This window comes from Ceratotherium simum, chromosome 22 (assembly GCF_057802395.1).
Source record: "Ceratotherium simum simum isolate JZ-2026a chromosome 22, ASM5780239v1, whole genome shotgun sequence".
Lineage (NCBI taxonomy): Eukaryota > Metazoa > Chordata > Mammalia > Perissodactyla > Rhinocerotidae > Ceratotherium > Ceratotherium simum.
Window position 1 is genome coordinate 19,047,940 of NC_141921.1, and position 26,922 is coordinate 19,074,861.

At 38.0% G+C, this 26,922-nt stretch overlaps 1 protein-coding gene across 1 annotated transcript in view; it reads right to left on the bottom strand.

Annotated features, from left to right (window-relative positions):
- The window catches only part of RLF (RLF zinc finger), a 79,324-nt gene that overhangs the window by 5,398 nt on the left and 47,004 nt on the right, over positions 1 to 26,922 (bottom strand). The window contains exons 6-7 of the mRNA XM_004426012.3: positions 10,264 to 10,400; positions 4,651 to 4,792 (exon numbers count right to left, since the gene is read on the bottom strand). Of these exons, the coding sequence (XP_004426069.2) occupies positions 4,651 to 4,792; positions 10,264 to 10,400 (279 nt within the window). The remainder of the gene's footprint in view (positions 1 to 4,650; positions 4,793 to 10,263; positions 10,401 to 26,922) is intronic.

Here is a 26,922-nt window from a genome sequence, read left to right on the forward strand (position 1 = left end):
CTCCTAAAAGAATTAGTACTTTTGGGCCGGCCCCGTGGCTTGGTGGTTAAGTGCGCGCGCTCCGATGCTGGCGGCCCGGGTTCAGATCCCGGGCGCGCACCGAGGCACCACTTCTCCGTCCATCCTGAGGCCGAGTCCCACATACAGCAACTAGAAGCATGTGCAGCTATGACATACAACTATCTACTGGGGCTTTGGGGGGAAAAAATAAATAAATAAAATCTTTAAAATAAAAAAAAAAAGAATTAGTACTTTATATTTATAGGTGTACTGAATCTCAGCTTCCCATGGGAAAACAAAAAAATGAGAAAATCTCTCTATAGCAGCAGGTTCTCAGAAACCAGTCAAAAATCAAGAAAAAGATCTGGTCATAAAACACTAGTGCATACAAGATGACTCTTTTATGTGAGAGGTTGAAATGGAATGTAAAAATAATATGTGCAAAGAAATGCGGGATCATATGACAGAGTGGCTTAAAATGCAGTATTTAGGAGCATAGAATTTCAAGTCAGACTTTGTCTTTGAACTCCCGTTTCACTACAGTGACAAGTTCTTAACTCCTCTAAGCCTCAGTTTCTTCATCTGTAAAATGACAAGAGTAGTGGTAGTATTAGATTTTCCTCCTAACGCTGTTATAAAAATGAAATAAAAGAATATAAAGTGACTAGATTACAATGTTGGCACATATAAATATTCAACAGAATACCATATAAAATAACTGAGGATAAATTCCACTATTTAAATCAGTAATCAATTTGCTAAGCAATTAGTCTGTGTTGGGTAGCATTCTAAATGCTGGGAACACAAAGAAATGATTGCCATCAATTTACAGACCCTTACTACATCCTAGGCACTATTCTAAATAAACTCTTTGCATACACTATCTTCATTTTATAGATGAAGAAATCAAGGCTCAGAAGGTGAGTTGCCCCATGTCACCAGCTAGTGAGCAGAGAGGCAAGGATTAAAATCTAAAGCAATCTTTTTCCAAAACCTGAGTTCTTAACTACTTTACAGCTTATACTGACTCCAAAGCCTAACTGACTTGGCTATATCCCATGTGCCCTTGATATAATATGCCAAGCTACTCTTTGTTCCTTCAGCTTCCTGGTTTAAAACCCACCAATTTATTCATGTCCATCAATTTCTTCAAAATTCAGCTCCACATTCCATATCCTAATTCTAATCTAGTCACCACTCCTTTAACAAGTAACTTCTTGGTATATCTGTTCAGAATGTATAATGGTTTTTCTAGTTCTTTTTTTGAAAGTGTTCTTCACAATTTCACAAATTTTACCCCTTTCAATCAGATTAGGCTGTTTAAGAAAGAATGGACATTCTTTGCTATTTATCTCACAAAGTGTTCCAAAAGGAGTTAAGTATTAATAACTTGTTGAGACCTATGAATTCCTTTAAAACTTACCTGACTTTTTCCAAGTCCTCTGTGCTCTGACTTACAAATGATAATCTTATATCACATTATGCAATTTGTCAAGATACCCATGGTCCGGTCCTGACTCTGTTGCGAACTAGGTGTATGATCCTTAAAAAAATCACACATTTCTAATTTTCAGCTTCTTTATTACTAAAGAGAAGGGATAAAACTACCATATGTTTCACCAAAAAGGGCCCTATAGCCAAATAAACCGGATTCAAGATGATCTTTCTTCTTATACCTTCCACTTCAAAATATAACCATATCTGCATTCATTCTGTCATACTATTTTTTTTTTTTTTTGTGAGGAAGATCAGCCCTGAGCTAACATCCATGCCAATGCTCCTCTTTTTGCTGAGGAAGACTAGCCCTGAGCTAACATCTATTGCCAATCCTCCTTTTTTTCCCTTTTTCTCCCCAAAGTCCCAGTAGATAGTTGTATGTCATAGTTGCACATCCTTCTAGTTGCTGTATGTGGGATGCCGCCTCAGCATGGCCGGATAAGCGGTGCGTCGCTGCGCGTCCGGGATCCGAACCTGGGCCACCAGTAGCGGAGCGCAAGCACTTAACCGCTAAGCCACGGGGCCGGCCCAGTCATACTATTTTTAAAGCCCTGAGAAAGACTCTAGATTCTCTAAAGTCATCCCTTCCACTTATGACTTTCTGAAGTCACAGAATCAAAGAAAACTTAACAACTCTAAGCACTTTTAAGAGATGATCTGGTTTAAGCTCTTTATTTATAGAAAACTAAAGCCCAGAAAATAAACAGGTACCATTACAAGGCCCTCTCCCATTATATACTGTTGCGTTCTGCAAGAGACCTAATGTCCACACAAGCTTTTCAGCATCATTAACCTTTTCATCCCAAGGGCTATGTGACTGGTTGCTAGTTGTCTCCCAACATCCTTCCCCCTCTTCTTCTACAAAAACAGAACACTTGATTTTATCTGGAACAATGAATGTATCTCCTAGCCTTCCTTGCAGCTAGATGTGGCCACGTGTATGTGTGTGCCTGTATTGGAGGGAGTGGAGAAAAGGTGTGTCATAGTGTGATTTGCCTCCCACCCCCTTTCATGCTATCTGGAATGAAGACATTATAGCTAGGATTAGAATAGTTAGGTCTTAGAACATGAGATAGAAGCTATGTGTTGACAGCAGACAAAAGGAACCTGGGTTTCTGATATATGGAGTCACTAAAGCAACCCTGGCCTGTCTACCTGATTATCTACCTATATGGGAGAAGGAGAAACTTCTATCTTCTTTAGACCACTACTACTGTAGAATATCTACCATTCAGATCTTAATTGATATAGATTAGATCACCTCTCTCTTTTAAAAAGCTCAAGGTGAGTCTCTCAATTTGAAAGGAATTCTACACTCTATCCTCTTCCACCTACTTTTTCTACCTTCAGGCCAAATAACATAAATAAGGATTAGAGTGGAAAGTGCCCTAGACTGGGATTAAAGAGAAATGGGTTCTGGTTATACAGATGGACAGCAAATTCCTTGGTCTGTGTCACAAACCCACTTTCCCTAGTGGAGCAGCTTTCCCATTTTCTGCGGTTCCTGTGGTAAGCAGAATTCTAAGCTGACTCCCAGTGACCATCACCTTTGTATAATCTCTTCCCCTTGAGTGTAAATGGAACCTGTAAATATGCTATGCTATATGGCAAAAGGGACTTGGCAGATGTAATTAAGTCCCCAAATCAGTTGATCTAAAGACAGGTGGATTACCTAGGTGGGCCTGACCTAATCACTCAAGCCCTTTAAATCTAGGTCTGGAAGTCAGAGATGCAGGAGGTCAGATTCGAAGGAGGATTCCCTTGTGCCTTTGCTGGCCTGAAAATGGAGGCATGGAATAAAGGAGGTTTCTAGGAGCTGAAAACAGACTGCGGCTGACAGCTAGCAAGAAAATGAGGACCACTATTAGTCCTCCAACTGAAAGGATTCTGTCAACAATAAGAATAAGCTTAGAAGTGGATTTTCCACAGAGCCTCCAGATAAAAACTCAGCCTGGCTGACACCTCAATTTCAGCTTTGTGATACTCTGAGCAGCAACTGTGCCAAACTGTGCTGGACTTCTGCCCCACAAAACTGTGAGCTAATAAATGGGTGTTGTTTTAAGTGCTAAGTTTGTGATAATTAGGTATGCAGCAATAGAAAACCAATACTTTCCTTAAAGATTAAAAAACAACAGTTTTTAACTGCCAGTTGTAATACTAATTTTTTTAAACAAGGCAAGTTCTGTAATTACTTGACCATGCTCTTTACGTGATAAGAGACACAACTCATACACAGTGATTAGAAATAATTATCACCTAACTTATCTGACCATGAATTTGCTTCTGATAATTGTTTTATCTTTTCCTATCTTCACTGGAGAAGGCTAGTTCAACATATTTCAAATAAAGTACAGGATATAGAAGGTGACATTAAAGGAGACGGGCAGTATCAAAGATATAACTGTGCCTTGACTTTAGTATAAACAATCCTTAGATATAGTCAAAGAAGTAACCCATAAAACATACCCATGAGCCATTATATATATGGGTATATGGAGAGCTCAGTCATGAGCAGATACCAAAAACAACACAAAAATAGAGCATAGCATAAGACTCATCCCAAAATCTCTAGGCTGGTAGTCTTAGCATACGTCCATAGGGCTGAACTCAAAAAACAAGGTTTTATATATGGCACTTCATTCCATTTTAGGAAATACTTATTTCCTAAAAATATCTAACTTGTTTCCTATTTGCACAGAAGTTTACAATTTGTGTACAGTTGATTCTGGAACTGTTCTATTACTCTAAAACCTAGAAAATGTATTACTCCATCCTCAAGGAGTTGAAAAATACAGTTATATTTTCTTCATTTATAATTATTATGTTAATTTGCAAACAAACACACCATGTATAAAACATAGAACACTGTTCTAAGAAAAGTAGATATAGGATGGTTAAGGTGACAGCCAAGAAACATAATCCTCCCTTCCTCCAGTGGTCTGTCACTTCAAATCACTATTTTCCATTAAGAAAAACTGCGGATTCCTAAGAAGTCAATCTGCAGAAACAGCTAGATATGTCCAATTCCATAAGCTTATTAAACCCCACTATTTTCTCATTTTCCCTTATCTAAAAGTAGTTGCCTGAGAAGTTATCTCCTCACTCATTTTTTTCCCTCCAGGAACATCAGCATAAAAAGCATAAATTACTCACTTCAGTTTGTATAACTCTAATCAGGCAAAATAAATGCTGCTGTGTTTTAGCTATGACACCAAACTGACGACAGCGCTCCAAAAACGTGTCTAAAGAAGGGTCGATTCTTCTTTGCAGTTTACTCCAAAAGAGAGTCAATTCCCTATAAAAACAAAGATTAAGGTAAAATATTTAAAATAAACAGTATTTGCTACCCACCTCCCCACCCCATTGTTTTGGTTTGTAAAAATTAAGTTGACAGTAGAGTAAACAAAAACTAGAAGAAAAAGCTATCTATATTCTCTATTGCTTCCTCCCAAACTGGTAAAATTGTTAAGAATCCTCCTTGAAAATTCCCCTACTTCTTTCTTCTTTGTGTCTGGGGAAAAATAAAAACAACAAAAGACTACTTCCTAGGCCGGCCCCGTGGCTTAGCGGTTAAGTGCGTGCTCTCCGCTGCCGGCGGCCCGGGTTCGGATCCCGGGTGCGCACCGAGGCACCACTCCTCCAGCCATGCTGAGGCCGTGTCCCACATACAGCAACTAGAAGGATGTGCAGCTATGACAGACAACTATGTACTGGGGCTTTGGGGGAAAAATAAATAAATAAAATCTTTATAAAAAAAAAAAAAAAAAGACTACTTCCTTTATGCTGACATTTTAAAAGACTTATTAGATCCCATCTTGTTCCAAAAAGGTTTTACCCCTTACACTGGTAATCATACTGACTGAACTAAACCCTATCCCAGTGGGCAGGGATCACTAGACATCACTACACTGCCAACAAAATGTATACAACAAATATTCTAACGGTACACTTCACCACCAATCTCATGGGCCTCTTCCAGCTCTAAAATGTCATGATGCTGTTTAGGCCTGTTATTTTGGAATGTTTAAATATTACTAATAAAAGTAGTAAAATGGCACCTTTGGACATGGCTAAAATACAAGAATCCCACAAATATTCATTATGAAATCAAAGAAAAGCTTGAAAAAAATAAGTTAAATAAAAGATTGAATGGGTTAAGAGAAAACTCTCAAGAAAAAGCACTAGAAACTCAAAAATGCCCATGACACAAATGCTAATGTGAATCTAAGAAAAGTTACTTAGCAAAACTGAAGAGAATGTTATCACTTAAAAAAAACGTGGCTCTTTTCGGTACAACTTCATTGGATACTGTATATTAGTTAAATGATTTTCATAAAAAGAAAAAAGCCCATATTATTTTCACAAGCCAGTTTTAGAACACTAATATCCTATTATTGCTATTAACACAGACTATTCCAGGAAGCTGGGTACAAATTCAAAGCTTAAAAAAATGAATATACCCTTTTATAATATATTAAAAATAAACATATTTAACAGAACTTATTTTCTTATACCTTTAAAGAGGTAACTAGGATTCTCATATGGTGAAATTCTTACACAGATGTAAAACTTGCTTCAAAGACTGAAATGAACATATGTCTCAAAAGATATATGATTAAAGCTTATGATATTTAATGAGGGCAAATTGAGCTATAACAAAATTAACTTAAAATGCCTTTAAATATTTGTCTTTGGTGACTAGTGTTGCTTTCCTAACCAAAAAAAAGTAAAAGTTGAGATAGGTCAGCTTTGAAAATAGCTATCAGACAGGCAAGTAATTGGGATGACTTTTCATTTTTAAACTCACAAGACTGTTTCATTCAGATGTAAGCATCTTAGTAATAAAAACTTTTCAGAATAGTGCAAAATTCTGAATAACAAAGGACATGGAGTATTACATATGCTTAGAGATAAAAAGGAGTATCTATCAAAATGTATGTATGTGAAATCTATCCTATTAGAAAAGAACAAAATTATTAAAGTCTGTAAAACCTGATTATGAAGAAAAGGCTAAAGGACATCTACTATCTAAAATTCATCAACTAGCTAGAAGTTTAAAGTTAAGCAAATCTGATAAAGTGATAAAAGACAGGTTGAGAATTAAGGTCTCTCAAATAATTTAAAAAAAATAAATCAGAATGTCTAGGGCCTGATTTATTCCAAATTAAATATTTCAAGCTCTAGTTATCTTAACTTCAAATAACCGTAGTCCAAAAAGGGCATTTTATCATGTATTTTATATTTGTATACATATTTGCACAGTTACAATTCAATGATTTAAAACTACTATTACCCACCCAAAGATATAAACATGCCTGAAACCACGACAACCAGTAGATTACTCATGACAATGCCAAGGTGTCACTTTAGTCATCCATTCAAATCGGCACACTGGAACAATGGAAGCACCAATGAACAGTAACTTACAGCCTGCAGGATCATACACGTACTAGGACAAATACTTCTTCAATTACAACAATGATGTGATTTTTAAAAATGGACAACCATTAAAGAACATATTGAAAATGATTCCATCATATGTCTGCTTCCAATGTTCAGATGATTTACTGCACCCTCAAATTAGACCACTGCCTACCTCAAGTCAACAAATTATAGACAAATTCATAAAAATTGGAAAGGAAATTTAGTTCTATTAATAGTAGGTAACACATTTTGGCAAAGATCTAGCTACCAAGCAAAAATTTTAAACTACATCGTGTTTCTGCGTACCAAGAGTCCCATGAAGTCTAGTTAACATGTCACACTGAGATCCAGAATTTAGGCATTTTAGAAATGAGGCAGAGAAAACTTTGTGGAATTAAGGAATGATCATCCCCTAAAGAAGGCTCCTGCAAACATAGTAGTTGATGTTCATGACCTCTTTTTTTCCCTACAAAATTCAGTGAAATAAAACATGTATAGATAGCTGGTCTCTGCCAGGTGCCCTGAATTAGACAACACATATGACGACCCTAGTATATCACAGTCTAGTTGGGAGAGAACAGACACAAAATTACATCTGAAGGAACACAAATGTACAACATATAAGATTTAAGCTCAGAGATGTAATGGAAAGCAAAGGTCAACCTATCAAATACTCACTGAAAGCTTAGTGTGGAGGTTTAAGGTTCGACTGTATGATTTTATTTTTAAAGTAGTGGTGGTAATTACACATTGTCCTGTTCAAAATGTACATTGTCCTGTTCAAAATGGTTACTTTTCTCACTTGCATGGCTACTCTAATTATGTCACCACTGCCAGACATCTATAGGGAACTCATTCCTCCAACACTTCTTTGATTTTTGCAAATAGCCAAAAATCTTTTGGGGCCAACGTTAATGGATAAGCTAAGCAATATACCTTTTGAGATCAATAATATGGTGACTGCTATAAAGTAATGATATATTTTATTGTGGTCTATAAATGTCTCTGAAGAAAACTTCTGAAAGAATAAAAAACTATTTCGGGTAATAGTTATATAGTTTATATTTCAAATATTATCTTCCATGATGATCAAATTCAAGAATGCCACTTCCAATAAATAAATTCTAGTATACGTGTTAAAAAATAAGTGATGACTTTTATTACCCTAGTCCAACTTTATTAGTCGTATTTTTACAAATATCTCTCTGATCAAAAATACCACTTAATAAAAAAAAAATTTCTTTTCTAGACAAATATCCTACATAGTCCACTATTTTCAACACAAGAAATCTCCAGCACAACAAAAGAATCAACTTTACTTGAACAGAATTCCTGGGATTCATTTTCCTTAGTAAAATTCACTGTTTCATGTTAAGGCTATACTAACTCCAATATCCTACCACCAAAAAAAGAAAAAACCTCTTTGAAAACAACAGAAAGGTAAAGAAAAAAGTTTCCAAATTCTAAAATTTTAGATTCTATTTCTCTTTGAATTGCTTAGAAGAAGCTCACTTTTAACAAAGTGTGAAGTGATTTAAGATTTTCTTTCCTTTACTCATTATAGCTCCTCAGGAGGCCAACAAGAGGGAAATCCTTCTTAATCCCTTCCTGCTGCAGGGGAACAGCATTAATCCTAGAGCCACTAACATCTGTGGAAGGGCTAATGGTGGCTGAGAGAAGAAGGAAAGAAAAAAAGGTTATGGGTCACTGTAAAAGGGAAGCCGTATCAGGAATATTAACAGAACTGTAGTTTTAAAAAGACTTTATAATCCTTCCCACATCCCATATGTGATTTAAGGTATTCTTTGCACTGAAAACCTAGCTATAACTAGCAGATATTTTATTTTTTCATTATAGGCAAAGAAATTAACAAGAAAAATTGGGGTTTGTTCCTCAAGTAAATATATCTATTTTACTGAGGTTAAAATCTCTAAAGCATGAAAAAAACCTCTTCCACTTGATTTAGTGATCATCAGCCTCACTGTTACTTAACAATTCTTTTTATTTATATCACCTCTTTTTTGGTTTCCTAACAAAATGCCCACAATGATTACTACAAAATGTATTTAAGGCCCCATCCCACTATCTCCTTTCTCATAGGAGATATAACTTTGGCACAGTGGACTTGGTGATAGAGGACTGAAATCTGAATTCTGGTCCTGTGCCAAGAAACTGTATAGAAGAAAAGCACTGGACTAGGAGTCAAAGACTCTGGGCTTGAATCGAAGCGCTACCACTTTAGCCTTCAGACCTTGGGCAATCACAAGACTTCTCAGATCCCTCTGATCCTCCACTGCCTCATCTGTACAATGATTATTATGAGGATTGGGTGAGATAATTTACAGTACACAAATAAAATTTCTATATAAAATAGTAAACAAAAAATACAGTAAGATATAAAATGCTAATAACAATAAAACTATATAAATACATACAGATGCTCCAGAGGGAGATCAATGAGGGCTGAAGTACACGAAAGGCTTTACTAGGTTTTTCTATAAATAAAATGCTCATTTCCAATTTCAAGTCATCCTTAGGTTCTGAAATAGTCAAGACTCCTGTAATCAAGATTATGCTAACTCAACCCATTCTTTGAATTAAAGCTCAAATACTGTCTCCTCCCTGACACCTTTCTTAAACACTGGTGTATAGTGAGCACTCTTCTCTAATCTCCTATAGCATTATCCATACCACTAATCTGATACCTATTGACAAAAGTCTTGCCTTTTAGAGGTTTCCTGTCTATCAGGTTTGTCCCTCTGGCATAAATAGATTCAATACAGTTAGAATGAAAGAATCATGAGTTACACTTACTGTTTCCTTTTTAGCAACTAAGTACTCTTCAGGCAAACAAGATACAAATTGAATTAAAGCCAAAATAATGCACTTCTGCTATACAGTACTGAAGTTGCAAAAAAGATTACTATTCAAATGGATTTCCTTCTCTAGTGCAAGTCTGACCTAGAAGCCTAGATAATTAGTGGGTTTCCAAATAAGAGGGGGAAAGTACTACTAAAAGATAGAATAAATGTAAAGGAAAACAACATAACACCACTTTGTTTTATATTGCCATTTTATCTTCAAAGAAGACACATTGGAGTTAACAGACAACCCTCTTTGGAATGGTCAAGAGGAGCTCAAACTTTTTACACTTTTATTTTTGCACTCTTCTGGAAAAGATTAAACCAATAACATCTTTAATTAAATAGTTTAGCTTGTAAGCACATGTCATCATTTAATTTGCTTAGACTTCAAATTTGAAACAAACCAATGTTTTACATAAACCCTGAATGCTATACTATGTACTAACAAATAAAGGGAATAAAAACTAAAGATACTTACCAAGAACAATATACACTTGCAGTTTGGAGCTGCTGGGTAAGGTAAGTCGTACAAAGAACAAATGCTGTATTATCCTGACCCTCGGATTCCAGATTACATATGATGTCTAGTATTTCCTTGCAGTCGACCTTTGCAATCTATCAAAAATGAGATGACTAAGTCAAAAAGAAAATGGTGACTTTCCTGTAAACTTTGTATATAACGTGAAGCTTCTTTGTAACGTTTCCTATCTTTGATAACTGATGAGGCAAGAATTAGAAGTAAATAATTTCCTTCTATTAACTAACGGCTGAGTCTTCTGGAATGAATATTTCATATAAGAAAATATTAAACAGAGAGGAGAATAGACGCTACAAGGAAGTTCCACTGCAGTCCCAACACACAAAAAAACATTTTCGTACAGTTTAAAAAAAATTACTCATGAACATTGCTACCACATAAATGAGCTGAATTATGCATAATAACTTCAGGTTATTTTCACCTGAAGTACATCATCTTTTTTTGTTGTTTTTTTCTTTCTTTCTTTCTTTTTCAATTTTATTCAAGTCATTCTAGTTACAGATAGAAAAATATAAGGCTTACCCTTACTGCCAGTAGGGCTCAAGGAGGCCAGTTGGGAAACTGTTTTAAATACAATTGCTGTATTGACACACCATTTTCTCATATAATTAAGGGAAAAATTTTTTGCACAAGGGAATTTTTCAAACAACTAAAAACACTTTTAGAAACATCTTTTGGGGCCGGCCCTGTGGCTCCGCTACTGGCAGCCTGGGTTCGGCTCCTGGGCAGGCACCGACGCACCACTTGTCCGGCCATGCTGAGGTGGCATTCCACATACAGCAACTAGAAGGATGTGCAACTATGACATACAACTATCTACTGGGGCTTTGGGGAGAAACAGGGGAAAAAAGGAGGAAGATTGGCAATAGATGTTAGCTCAGAGCCGGTCTTCCTCAGCAAAAAGAGGAGGATTGACATGGATGTTAGCTCAGAGCTGATCTTCCTCACAAAAAAAAAAAAGAAAAAAGAAAAAGAAACACATCTTTTTCATTTACACTATTTATAGGAATCTTAAGGGAAAAAAAAAACTTCTGGGCAAATCAGTAGAATTTCCTGGGGCTCTTTTTGCATCCTGGTAAAACAGGAGACTAATGGGCCGGCCCCGTGGCTTAGCGGTTAGGTGCGCGCGCTCCGCTGCTGGCGGCCCGGGTTCGGATCCCAGGCGCGCACCAGCGCACCGCCTCTCCGGCCATGCTGAGGCCGTGTCCCACATACAGCAACTGGAGGGATGTGCAGCTATGACATGCGACTATCTACTGGGGCTTTGGGGGGAAAATAAATAAATAAATAAAGTCTTTAAAAAAAAAAAAAAACAGGAGACTAAGACCTCTAAAGACCCTTTCTCACTTTCTATTTTATCACTTCTCTGTCTTAACAGAATATGAAGAACATAATCTACCTCATGACTTTGTCAGCATTACAAATGTCAATTATACCATGCATCAAATATACAAAACAATGATAATTTCAGGACAAATGAGGTATATGGAGTTTAGCTCATCTCTTCCAGAGTGCCATGCAGTTCTAAGTTTCTAATATTAGTCAGACCCTCAGGTAGTCACAGAAAGCATCTTTAAAAGCTTCGCTCAAATGCCATTTTCTCACAGACGCCTTCTCTAACTTCAAAGACTATGTTAGAATTCCCATCAAAAACTCGACTCTTGGGGCTGGCCTGGTGGCACAGTGGTTAAGTTTACACGCTCCACTTTGGCAGTCCAGGGTTTGCAGGTTCGCAGGACCTACGCACCACATATCAAGCCATGCTGTGGCAGGTGTCCCACATATAAAGTAGAGGAAGATGGGCACGGATGTTAGCCCAGGCACAATCTTCCTCAGCAAAAAGAGGAGGATTGGCAACAGAGGTTAGCTCAGGGCTAATCTTCCTCACCAAAAAAACAAAACAAAACCAAAAAAAACCCCTACTCTCAAATTCCTCCTATGTAGCATTTACCACAATTGCAATTCAACCATTAGTTGAACAACTTATTAGCATCTGTCTCCTCTGCTAGAATATAAAATCCATGAGGTCAGGGGCTATGTATATCTTTTTGAAAACTCAGCAACACAGAAGACACTCAGTAAATAGGTGCTGATGAATGGAATAAATAAATCAAGTTTAATCGGGGTTAAAAAGTTCATGTTTACAAAGTGAACCTTAAACAATTCTGTGTTTTCTAATCTTTTCAAAGACAATGCAATGACATAATAAGCAGTATAGTGTAGAGGTTAAAAGCAATTATTCTAGAATCAGATCGTGTATATTTTCTTCTCAGCTCTATAGCTACTAGTTGTGTGACCCTGGATAAGTTACATAACTTCTCAGTAACTTAGTGCCTCAGTTTCCTCATCTGTAAAGTGGGAATAATAGAACCTCCCTCATAGAGTTATTATAAGAATTAATAATATGCTTTAGTACAGCATGGTGACTATAATTAGTAACACTGTATTGCATATTTGAAAGCTGCTAAGAGAGTAGATCTTAAAAGTCCTCATCACAAGAAAAAAAGGCATTTATAACTATGTATGGTGATGGATGTTAACTAGGTTTACTGTGGTGATCATTTCACAATACTTACAAACATCAAGTCATTATGGGGTATACCTGAAACTAATATAATGTTATATATCAATTATACCTCAATTTAAAAAAATGTAGTATGTGTGCCTATTAAAGTTACAGTTCAGTCTTAAAATAATATGTTTTAAAAAGGATTGGCAAACAGGGAGCACTTTAAAAGCGCTGTTAAAAATTGTTTCGTGAAATATATAAATTTTAAAAAGAGGAGAAAAGAAAAAAAGAAAGTGAACCTTAAGAATACTAGAAAGCATTTCAAAAAAGATCACTCTCAGATGATTTTTGATCCAAATTTATATCTAACAAGTACTGGGAAGCAAAGTTAAGTTGTTAAAGCTTAAAACATAATTAAAGTTAAATTCAGTTTTCAGGGAAAAAAGACAAAGACCTCCTCATACATCATGAAGCTGAAATTTTACTGATGCCCTAAACAACCAAGTCCTCATCCATATAGCTGAATGAATCAGAAACATCACCCAGAGAGGAGATTCCACCACAAAACTGCACTGACTGAAGGACCAAAATGAGAATTCCATAGTAAGTGAATACAGCTGTTCCAGCACAAACACCACCTACCATCCACGCCACGTTAAAGCTCCTGTCAAAAACCAAGAATTCTAAAATTTGATTTTGACAGTAATACAACATCTCCAAGCTGAGAAATAGCACAAGAAACTCTCTAAACCAGACACATAAATTAGAAAGGAAATAACATACAACTTGCATTTCTAGAACATTTTTTATCCTTTTCAAATAACTTTTATTATATCATCTCATTCTATCAACATGATAAATCTGTATGATTGGCAGGGCAGACAATATTATTTCTACTTCACAAATGAAAAATGAGCCTAAGAAGAAACTGTTTCTTGTCTCAAGTCATTTTGGCAAATAATCAGAAGTAATAGTAAACAAAATGAAAAACTAATGTCACGTCATTTTATTCCTATGGGGAAGCCCTTATGCTTCAGAAGGGTATATTTCAGGGGCTGGCCTGGTGGCATATCAGTTAAGTTCACGCACTCTGCTTTGGCAGCCTGGGGTTCACGGGTTTGCAGGTTCAGAACCCGGGCGCAGACCGATGCACCGCTTATCAAGCCGTGCTGCGGTGGTGTCCCATATAAAGTAGAAGAAGATGGGCATGGATGTTAGCCCAGGCCTGATCTTCTTCAGCAAAAAGAGGAGGATTGGCAACGGATGTTAGTTCAGGGCTAATCCTCCTCACCCAAAAGAAAAAAAAGGGTATATTTCAGAGATACATAGGTTTTCAACTTTTGGAACCAAGATGTTAGGAAAAAAGGGAAAAAAGTGAAGTAAATTAGAAATATACATTTCAAGTAAAAATTCTTTAACCTAAAATGATGGGGGAGGACAAAATGATATGAAAAATCTGGATTAGTTTATAAGGCATATATACTTTTATAATTTCCATTTATTACAAATACTCTATAGATGAACTCCAACAGTTAGTGTATAAGGGCCTGAACAGTCCCTCCTCCTCTCACCTGCCTAGCCAATTCTTCTCATCCTTCAACATCCAACTGAAACTCTTTTTTCATTATGAAGTCTTCCTTCATAGACTACTCTAGCATCCAATGACATCTCTTGCCCTGCTCTGAATTCACAGCATCTTGTCAACATTTTTAATTGCGCTATTTTTTATTCTACTTTGAGTCAACTTTTGAACTAGAGACTCATACCGGCCTTTACCTTTCATTTTACTTTTTTTATTTTTTATTTTTTTGTGAGGAAGATTGGCCCTGAGCTAACATCTGCCAATCCTCCTCTTTTTGCTGAGGAAGACTGGCCCTGGGCTAACATCCATGCCCATCTTCCTCCACTTTTTTTTTTTATATGGGACGCCGCCACAGCGTGGCTTGACAAGCAATGCGTTGGTGCGTGCCCGGGATCCAAACCAGCGAACCCCAGGCCACTGCAGCAGCAGAGCACACGCACTTAACCACTTGTGCCACTGGGCTGGCCCCTGATTTTACTTTTTTATGTGCTTTTACTTTGGCTCTGCAACTAGACTATGAACTCCTTGAGGACAAGAGCACAGTCTTATAAATGATATCCAAAATCCCCTGTGCACAAAATCTTGTAAGAAGGAAAACAGCAATGTTAAAATGTTTGCATCTGTCAAAGTAGTGCTATTTACTAAGTACCTATACTATGCTAAGTACTGGGAATACAAGCTAACCTGATTTTTGCCCTCATGGAACTCACAGTCTAGTCAGGGATAATAAACGAGGAAGCAGGCAATTACTAAGAATTACAATGTATGTTAAATGCTACAGGGGCCGGCCCGGTGGCACAAGTGGTTAAGTGCACACGTTCCGCTGTGGCGGCCCGGGGTTCGCCGGTTCGGATCCCGGGTGTGCACCGATGCACCGCTTGTTAAGCCATGCTGTGGCAGCATCCCATATAAAGTGGAGGAAGATGGGCATGGATGTTAGCCCAGGGCCAGTCCTCCTCAGCAAAAAAAGAGGAGGATTGGCATTGGATGTTAGCTCAGGGCTGGTCCTCCTCACAAAAAAAAAAAAAAAAAAAGCTACAATGGGGGTAACGTATAGCATATTTTTCCACTACCTTTGGTAAGAAAAATCTAACCCAAATTTGGGGGATCGAAGACAACTTCCTTGGTGAAGTCACAATTAAGATGAAAATTAAAGAATGAGTAGGAATAACCCATGGGAAAGGGTAGAGTGAAATACAAAAATTGTTCCAGATAGGGAAAACACATGCGAGGGCCTAACGGGTAAGAGTGAGCACAGTATCAGAGGAATAGAAATATATTATTTCAACACAGCTAAGGGTAACACAGCAGTACTGGTGAAGCACCAAATCTAGGGAGTTCCTAGAAATAGAGAAACACATTTGTTCTTCCAGTATCTCAGTGCCTTCTGGGTCTACCATGGGGAATGCTGATTACCATGCTCCTGCACTGGCCTAATATCTACTAACTTCGCAAACATAACCTGAACTTTCTCCAAGTGTTATACATTTTTTAGTAATCTTGAAATACGAACATTCTTTTAGTTTGTGCTCAATCTTGCCATTTACTTGACATTTTAAAACACAACTATATGCCTGATAATGAAGTTTCTAAGTGGTCTATAATACCTAAGCATGGTATCTTACACATATTTTTATTATCCATTCACTTGATTGTTTTACTTCCATCCAGGTATCTATTGAGAAAGTAGGACTAGTTTATGGTGGGGTTTTTGTACAACCTTTCAATTGAAGAACTCTTTTGCCTCACATGCACTTATCTAGGTTAATAACACAGGAACATCCTTCTAAGATTTATTTTCCACTTCCATTTAAGTAATTTAAAAAGCTGATTGTTTTTACAAATGACAAAACTGAAGCCAGAGTTTCTTTAGTCTGTTATTTGCCCCTCCTTATAGACTCTAAATCCCTTGAAAGCCAGCACCATATTTCATTTCATACATTTATCTCCCTTAGTGCCTGCTTCAGGATCTTTGCATAACAAATAAACACTCAGTTAACTTTTTTTTTTTCAGGAAAAGATTCACCCTGAGGTAGTATCTGTTGCCAATCTTCCTCTTTTTTTTCCCCTCCCCAAAGCCCCAGTACATAGCTGTATATTCTAGTTGTAACTCATTCTAGTTCTTCTATGTGAGCTGCCATCACAGCACAGCAACTGACAGACAGGTGGTGTGGTTCCGCGACCAGGATGCCAACCTGGGCCAAAGCTGTAAGCACTAAAATTTAACCACTAGGCCATCAGGGGTGGCTCTCAGTTAACATTTTTTTAATAGAAGAGAATCTCAGCATTTGGCCCCAAATACTTGTATTTTCTTGAATACAGAGGAAAAGAGGTATGATAAAGAAATAAAAGTAAATAAATAAATAGAAAAATCCAGGTAAATTAAAATGATGTACCTTTAACACCTCACTAATATACAATATAGTTACACTACTTGTCCTCAACCTTTTGCAATAAATAGCTTAAGATCACACTAAAAGTCAAACATATGCCACAAAATACCTTTCAGGTAAAGTAAATTAAAATGAAGGTCACTGACAAGCTTTTCAGAATTTCACTGAGTATCTAGGAAATACCTTGTACCTGGATAGGTACTGAAATAATTTTTTTGTTCCTAAATGATTCCTACCCTTGGGGTTTACATTCTATAGCTATTAAGACAAGTAGGACACATGCATCAAATAATTAAATCTTTGTTTACTATCCATCTTATCAACTAGCATATATGTTCCATGAAGGCATAAGTTTGTTTCATTCACCATTGTATATTCAGTGCCTACAACAGTGCCAGGCATGTGGGGGAACATCAATAAATATTTGTTGAAATGAAAGATAACTACAAGATAAATAACTTAGTGACCACAAAATGGCAGGATGAATAAGTGGGACAGACTGAAGACAAGAAGAATAATGTGGACTGGAGTAAGCAAATAAGTCTTCAAGGAAAATAGCTCTTGTGGGGGTAACAGGGTAGATGGATAAAAGTGGGGATGACTCAAAAAAAGATGCCAGAATGAGCAAACTAATAAATGTGAGAGTAATCATGGCAAGCGAGGGGGGAAAGGTTATCTGATGTAACTGTAAAGAGTGATATTTACCACTTAGCTGGCACTCAGTAAATGAAAAGTTGAACTAAATAAAGTTAGAGACTTAGGACACGGCGAAATTGCACACTGGAAGATATCCTGAATAAGGCCATGTCATAGAGTTGCACAGTTTCACACTACACAAAAGTAACCAGCTAAGGAGCTTAGTGGGAACTGAAATTCAGTCTGCTTGCCAAGCCCTAAGTTTTGGCTTGCGGCTTTTCCTCTCAGAAGAAGGGAGACCTTTGAAAGGCAACCATGTGAAAAGGGGTATAGTGGAGCATGGTACTTTTTGCTCATTTCCTTAAAGGTATCATATAGGCTAATGATAGTGGGAGACTGAAAGACATGAAATTTTATCATTTGGGTTTTATGAGGAATCAGAGGATTTTGCTGCTGTTGTTTCTTTCGGATATACATCCAAAAGGGATGACTTGAAATCAGTATAGTTTTTAGTTTGATTACTTCTATTTACTAGATTTCTGATTATAAAAATATTTATAATGGAAAACCTGAAAAATATATACAATAAAAATTGTCCTTAGATCTTACAAGTTAATGATAACCAATGTTAAAAATGTGGTGACTTTTATTCCAGTATTTTGTCTATACACACTAACTGTACAGCACGGAATTAATATATGACTACTGCAAATATATACCTCTTTTTTATTTATTTATTTATTTATTTATTTATTTATTTTTTGTTTATTTGGTTTTTTTTTAGTTTTTTTTTTTGTGAGGAGATCAGCCCTGTGCTAACATCCGCCAATCCTCCTCTTTTTTTGCTGAGGAAGACGGCCCTGGGCTAACATCTGTGCCCATCTTCCTCCACTTTATATGGGACGCCGCCACAGCATGGCTTGCCAAGCAGTGCGTCGGTGCGCGCCCGGGATCCGAACCAGCGAACCCCGGGCCGCTGCAGCGGAGCGCGTGCACTTAACCACTTGCGCCACCGGGCCGGCCCCAATATATACCTCTTTTAAAGAAAGATGAGATTAGGCTGGTTATGTATTCCTCTGTTTACCCTAATGTGCTGTTGTGACTTAACGAAGAGTTTTTTTTTTGTGAGGGAGATCGGCCCTGAGCTAACATCTGCCAATCCTCCTCTTTTTGCTGAGGAAGACTGGCCCTGGGCTAACATCCATGCCCATTTTCCTCCACTTTATATGGGATGCCTGCCACAGCATGGCCTGACAAGTGGTGCATCGGTGCGTGCCCGGGATCTGAACCGGCGAACCACGGGCCACCAGAGCAGAGCGCACACACTTAACCACTTGGGCCACTGGGCCGGTCCCAAGGAATAGTTTTTATCAGCCCAGAAGATAAACAGGAGAGGGTAAGCAGATTGTAGAGGCAGACAGCAATAAGGAGAAGTGAAGAAAGAAAGGCAGTGTAAAAGTAATAAAAATGATGATGATAATATTTCTTTTTTTTTTTTTTGTGAGGAAGATCAGCCCTGAGCTAACATCCATGCCAATCCTCCTCTTTCTCTGAGGAAGACTGGCCCTGGGCTAGCATCCATGCCCACCTTCCTCTACTTTACATGGGACGCCGCCACAGCATGGCCTGACATGCCATGCGTAGGTGTGCACCAGGGATCTGAACCCGGGCCGCCAGCAGCAGAGCGTGTGCACTTAACTGCTATGCCATGAGGCCGGCCCCGATGATAATATTTCTTTTTTTTTTTTTTTTGTGAGATCAGCCCTGTGCTATCATCTGCCAATCCTCCTCTTTTTTTGCTGAGGAAGACTGGCCCTGGGCTAACATCTGTGCCCATCTTCCTCCACTTTTTATATGGGACGCCGCCACAGCATGGCTTGCCAAGCAGTGCGTCAGTGCGTGACCAGGATCCGAACCAGCGAACCCCGGGCGGCCGCAGCGGAGCGCACGCACTTAACTGCTTGCACCACCGGGCAGGCCCAATAATATTACTAACTCATATAGCATTACTATATGCCAAGCACTGTTCTACAAGTTTACATAAACTAAACTAGTATATCTTCACAACAACTCTACAATATAGGTACACTGCTGTTACCCCCTTTTACAGATTACAAAACTTGAGGCACAGAGGGGTTAAGTAGCATGCCAAGGTTATACAGGTAGTAAGAGTCCCAGGATCTACCCCAGACAGTCTGGCTCCAGAGTCCATACTCTTAGTCACTATAATATATCGAGACGTTTTAACAGTGGAATTGACAATACATTATGATTGAACAGAAAGGAAACTGTACACCTTTGGTTTTCCCCAACTGTGTGCTCTTTGTAGACAAGGAATATGTTGATTGTTTTATTTCTAACGACAGTCAATAAACATTTACTGAATTGAAATGAATGGACAGTGAGCAGAACCAGGCAAGAACTTAGAAGCATCTGAAAGACTATTCAGGGCTGGCCCCATGGCTTAACGGTTAAGTGCGCACGCTCCGCTGCTGGCGGCCCCGGTTCAGATCCCGGGCGTGCACCGACGCACCGCTTCTCTGGCCATGCTGAGGCCGCGTCCCACATACAGCAACTAGAAGGATGTGCAGCTATGACATACAACTATCTACTGGGGCTTTGGGGGAAAAAATAAATAAAATTATGAAAGACTATTCAGGTTCATTCATTCCACATCATGTTCTCACCTTAAGCCTCTTCCAAATCCTCAGATCTTTCCTTATTAAAATCTACTTTATAACAAAAATCTGATAAACTTAACGATACAAAAGTATAAATCATGCATAAGCACTATCAATGGCATTTGAATTTACCAGTATCAAAACTTTCAGGATAAAGGCATGAAGTGGCTAATGCTGGAAACTCAGGTAGCAAAGATGAAAACATACCACTTTACCCTATGAATTTTATATATAATAGTTACATACCTTCCTGCCAGCCCTGGTGCTGAATAAGGAATAAAAACAAAGAGTTCGACTTGACAAGATTAATGCCTGAAAATTCTCCTGTGGCAAAGTACTTAGAAATCCTGGGTAAAACATCAGAAATGTCTTTTATAAATGCATAGCCGAACACTCAAGAAAGTAAAAGAAATCACTAAGGGGAAAAAGTGTTTAAGTGTGACCAGACAACTACTTTAACTTGCTGGATCACTGCTAACTTCACTAACTAAGAGGTTTGGATTTTACAAGTCGTGGATAGGAGATGGTTTAGTTTGCTCTTCCTTTTCTAGTTTTTTAGGGTAGATGGTTTGGTTACTAATTTGAGATCTTTCTTCTTTTTTTACATTGAGATAACACTGGTTTATAACATTATATAAATTTCATGTGTACATCATTATATTCTAACTTCTGTATAGATCACATGGTATTCACCACCAAAAGTCTAGTTTCCATCTGTCACCATACATATGCGCCCTTTTACCCCTTTTGCCACCCCCCCAGCCCCTTCCCCTCTGGTAACAACCAATCTTTTCTCTCTATCTAGATGTGTGTTTATCTTCCACATATGAGTAAAATCATACAGTATTTGTCTTTCTCTGTCTGACTTCTGCTTAGCATAAAACCCTCAAGGTCCACCCATGTTGTCACAAATGGTAAGATTTCACCTTTTTTTTATGGCCAAGTAGTACTCTGTTGTGTGTATATATATATACACACCACATCTTCTTTATCCATTCATCTGTCGAAGGGTACTTAGGTTACTTCCAAGTCTTGGCTAGTGTGAATAATGCTGCAATGAACATAGGAGTGCATATATCTTTTTGAATTAGTGTTTTTGTGTTCTTTGGATAAATACCCAGAAGTGGAGAGCCGGATCATATGGCAGTTCTATTTTTAAGTTTTTGAGGAATCTCCATACTGTTTTCCACAGTGACTACACCCATTTACATTCCCACCAGCAGTATACAAAGGTTCCCCTTTCTCTACATCCTCTCCAACACTTTTCATTTCTTCTTTTTTTAATAATAGCCATTCTAGGGCCGGCCCTGTGGCTTGGTGGTTAAGTGCACGCTGCAATGCTGGTGGCCCGGGTTCGGATCCCGGGTGCGCATCGAGGCACCACTTCTCCGTCCATCCTGAGGCCGAGTCCCACATACAGCAACTAGAAGGATGTGCAGCTATGACATACAACTATCTACTGGGGCTTTGGGGGGAAAAAATAAAATAAATAAAATCTTAAAAAAAAAAAAATAATAGCCATTCTGACAGGCATGAGGTGATAAGAGATCTTTCTTCTTTTTTTTTTTTTTGTGAGGAAGATCAGCCCTGAGCTAACATCTGATGCCAATCCTCCTCTTTTTTCTGAGGAAGATTGGCCCTGAGCTAGCATCCGTGCCCATCTTCCTCTACTTTATGGGGATGCCGCCACAGCATGGCTCGACAAGCAGTGCGTCGGTGTGTGCCCGGGATCTGAACTGGCGAACCCCGGGCTGCCACAGCGGAGCACGCGCACCCAACTGCTTGCGCCACCGGGCCGGCCCCCTTTCTTCTTTTTTAAGATTGACATTTTACAACTATAAATTTCCCTCTAAGCATTGTTTTAGCTGCATCCCATATATTTTAGTATGCTGTGCTTTCACTATTCATCTCAACGCATTTTATAATTCCTTGGCTTTTTTCTTTGATCCACCGCTTATTTGAGAAGGTATTGTTTAATTTTCACATATTTGTAAATTTCCCAAATTTCCTTTGTTACTGATTTCTAATTTCATTCCACTGTTGCCAAAGAACATACCTTGTATGATTTCAATCCATTTAAGTTCATCAAGGTTTGTTCTGTGGCCTAAAATATGGTCTATCCTGGAGAATGCTCCATATGCCTTTGAGAAGAATGTATACTCTGCTGCTGTTGGGTAGAGTATTCTGTAGAGGTCTGCTAGATCTGGTTGGTTTATAGTGTTGCTCAAGCCTTCCATTTCCTTGTAGTCTAGTTGGTTTATCCATTACTGAAAGTGAGGTATTAAAGTCTCCAACTACTATATCTGAATTGTCTATTTCTCTCTTCAATTCTGTCAGCTCATGCATTTTGGGGCTCTGGTGTTCCTGAGATTGGATTATCTCAACTGACCTCTTTCATTCAAGTTTGCTGATTCTTCTGCTAATTCAAATCTGATGTTGAGTCTCTCTAGTGAATTACTTTCAATTATTGTCCTTTTCTACTCCAGAATCTCTATTTGGTTCTTTTTTATAATTTCTATTTCTTTACTGCTATTCTCTACTTATTGAGACATTGTTTTCATACTTTCCTTTAGTTATTTAGACACAGTTCTTTTGATTCTTTGAATATACAATTGATCTTCATTATCTGCAGATTCTGTATTTACAAATTAGCCTACTTGCTAAAATTTATTTTTAAATTCAAAATTCAGTACTCATGGTGCTTTTGCAGTCATTCATGAACATGCACACAGTGGCAAAAAATTTGAGTCCCCTGGTGAACATGTTCCCAGCTAAGGTCAAACAAAGTGACGCTCTGCCTTCTGGTTTCAGTTCTCACACTGTAACAAGCAACTTTTTCACATTCTATTTAGCGCCACTTCTTTGCATTTTTTGTGTTTTTCATTGGTGATTCTGCTGTTTAAAACAGCCCGCTAGTGTTGCAGTGTTGTCTAATGTTCCTAAGTGCAAGAGGCTGTGATGTGCCTTACAAGAAAAAACATATGCTAGATAAGCGTCATTCAAGCATGAGTCAAACAGTACTGTTGGCTGCGAGCTCAATGTTAATGAATCAATAATATATATTAAATAAGGTGTCTTTAAACAGAAGCACACATAAAACAAGGTTATGTATTGATCAGTTGACAAAAATGTTGTGACCAGAGGCTTGCAGTAACCTAACCTTGTATTTCCTCTCAGAGCAATGGTTTCAGTATTTGCCAATTCAGTGGTTGCAGTGACTATATAGAACATTACCACAAATAACAAGAATTGACTGTATTTGTAATAGCCGATTTAAAGTCCTTTGTCTACTAAACATCTGGGCATCCTCAGGAACAGTTTCTATTGGCTGCTTTCTTCCCTATGTATGGACTATCATGTTTCTTTATATGGTAAGTAGATATTTTAAATAATATATTGTGGCAACTCTGGAAATCAGATTCCCCCACCTCTTTAAGGCTTGTTAGTGTTACTATTTATTTGTTCAGTGTCTTTCCTGGAGTAATTCTGTGAAGTCTGTATTCTTTGTCATGTGAGGCCACTATAGTCTCTGCTTGGTTACCTTAATGGTCAGCTACATATTCAAGAAATTTGCTTAAATGCCTTGAATAAGTATGTTTCTCTGCTTTTGCCAAGCAGCTCTGTTTTGTGCGTTGGGGCACGCTTTCAGTATTTCAGTAGTCAGTTTATAACTCTGCCTTGCCTTTCATTTCCTACATGTGCAACACCTCAAGGTAATCAAGAGGTGAGGGATTGGAGCCTTCTCAGGTCATTCCTTGGCAGACACACAGCCCTGTACATGTGTGTTACCTTCCAGAGTCTCAGGAATATATCAGAGGTTTTCAAAGCCCCCTATGGACATCCCACATCCCAGTTTTTCTTTTTAATTTTTTTGGCCAGTCTCTTTTTTTTTTTTTTTTAAACATTTTCTTTTCTTTTCTTTTTTTTTTTTTTTATAATTTTAATTTTTCCCCCCAAAGCCCCAGTAGATAGTTGTATGTCATAGCTGTACTTCCTTCTAGTTGCTGTATGTGGGATGCGGCCTCAGCATGGCCGGACAAGCGGTGCGTCGGTGCGCGCCTGGGATCCAAACCCTGGCCGCCAGCAGCGCAGCGCGAGCACTTAACTGCTAAGCCACGGGGCCGTTGGCCAGGCTCTTGTTAGCCTGACTGGTAATGCCTCCTCAGACAACTGTCATGTTAAGCAATTATCACTGATTGTTTTTGACAAATGCCCTGAGGACAGAGCTTTTGGCAGAAAGAGCTCTGAGTCAAATAAAAACAAATCCTGAGAAGGCAGCTTTTCAGAAAGTAGCCCAATAGGCCAAATAGTGACAATTCTCTAGGCATTTTGCAGAGTTCCAAAACCATTCTGCTTCCTTGAGTGGCTTCTAGGCTGCTGGTTTTCACAGCTACCATAGTTTTGAGGCTGTTTGTTTTCAAGCCTCAGGAGAGGGAGATGGGAAGTAGGACAAGTTAAAATGCCACCAAACTCACTTGCTCTTACTGATATTCATCTGTTTTTCTTGAATAAAACCTCCTTGGATTGTGGTTAGCCTTTAGTTAATTTCCAGAGTTCTGAAAAAGTTAATCTCATTCATTCTCTGGTTTCAAATGCTGATTGACTTGGAACTGTTAATTTCCAGCTCAGACCTCTCCCCTAAGTCTCACATTGTGTGAATACTGTCTGCTCCCTTGTGTCTTATTTATCTTTGTATCCCCAGTGCCTAGCAGAGTCCGCCAATGAATATATGTTAAATGACTGGAGGCATGTCTATACTATTTCTTACAATAACATGTAAATCTAAAATTATCTCAAAATAAATGTCTAATTTTATTTAAAAAAAGAAAAGAAAAAAGATCATGTTGCATATTGTAGGAAATGAACTGTGAAGACAAGAATAGATGCAATTAGAAGGATTTCATATTAATCGGCAAACACCAATGGTATGACAGACAGCCAACTAGCATCAAAGAAGGTGGGTAGAGGCAGCATATCTGTCTTCCTAAGTTATTTTCACGCTTAGGCTACCAAGGTAAACTAGCATTCTGGCCAGTGCCATTACTGGAATATTTTATCATTTACCTTTCTCTAGAATAGTGGTTTTCAATCTAGTATTTTCCTATCAGTTCTGAAGTATAATGCAAATAATTTGTTCCTAATAACAGATTTTAAAAACTGAAGCTGATAAATGTTTTTTTCAAAAAGGAATCAAAGTGTATTTAAGGTTATCCATATAATAAGATTCATTTCACTTGCAACCTTGAGTAGGAGAAAGGTGGGAGTTAGAGTCAGCAAGCCTACATTTCACGTAACCCTGAGTCTACCTTTGGGAGAATCATCCCTGTTAGGTTCATAGACACGACCTCAAAAAAAAGCTGTGCTTCTAAAAATTGGCTTCTTTTAAACTACAGCAATACCACAGACCAGCACTATGTTATCAAGTGGTCACATGTATGTTTCTTTTTTTTTTAAAAGATTTTATTTATTTTATTTTTTCCCCCCAAAGCCCCAGTGGATAGTTGTATGTCGTAGCTGCACATCCTTCTAGTTGCTGTATGTGGGACTCGGCCTCAGGATGAACGGAGAAGTGGTGCCTCGATGCACACCCGGGATCCGAACCCGGGCCACCAGCATCGCAGTGTGCGCACTTAACCACCAAGCCACAGGGCCGGCCCAACATGTATGTTTCTTAAAGAAATAAGTGGTCATTGATGTTTCTAATTAAACCCTCTGACTGTGTGTATCTGAGAGAAGCCTGAAATGTCCTACTGAATTCCTGAAAAAGATGTATCTGACTAACTCTCCATAATGACCCCTCCAGTGTAATCATACATCAACCAAAATACCCACACATAACCCATGAAAGTGGGACCAGAAGATCCAGATACATACTAAGTCCTGGGAAGATGTCTCTTCAAAGCTATTTAAAAGAACTCTGCTTTAGGAGATAAAATATTTATTAGGCAAACCCTCAAATTTTTCATACAGCCTTTCTACCTTTAGTGCATTTTTTGAGTGTACATTTCATTCCCCATATGATCTAAGGATAAAGTAAAATTATTTAGATTTTAATATTAAATTTAATTATACACTTTGATTATTCCTTGTTCAGGATCCATTTTAATCTTGATTCTTATTTAAGCTACATCTGGAATTTCTACGCTTGTTTACTTTTTCTTCTACTCCCAAACTGAATTCCCAGTGGGTCCTGTTTAGATATATTTGCTCTGTTTATCATTTATACCTAGGTGACTGTGTCAATCCCCAACAGTGTTGTTACACTGATGGGTAGATTAGGTCCTGTTTTCTTTTCATTTTCCCCACCAAGAGAAGAAACAAGCCTCCACTACTGTGTCTATTAACTACATTAGACACTGAAGATCTAGTTCATTCATGGATCAAGACTGAAATGGACCTTACCTTAACTATGCCAAAAACCCTGCTGATAGATTTCTTGGCTCTTCATAATAATAGAAGTGTTTCACGTTTAAAGCATCATTAGCCTTCATATTATATGTGGAAAACCTGATCTTTGCAAAGATTTCCTCTTTCAGTAATGAAAAAAATATAGGAAATATCCACTTGGGACACTAGGCCATGGCCAAGTCTGTAACTTGCATTAAAATCCCTTCATATGTAAAATTAACAGAAATGTCATCTCATTCAATTCTAAATGAAGTATTTACAACCTAAAACTCAGTGATTCCATGGAGTTCTGAATTTTGGGTTTTGAATTTTGGCTTTCAAGCTGACCCTGTCAATTAATCTTAATTGTATGTGTCTGGCTAAATCTTCCCCAACAGAGGTTTCTCATTA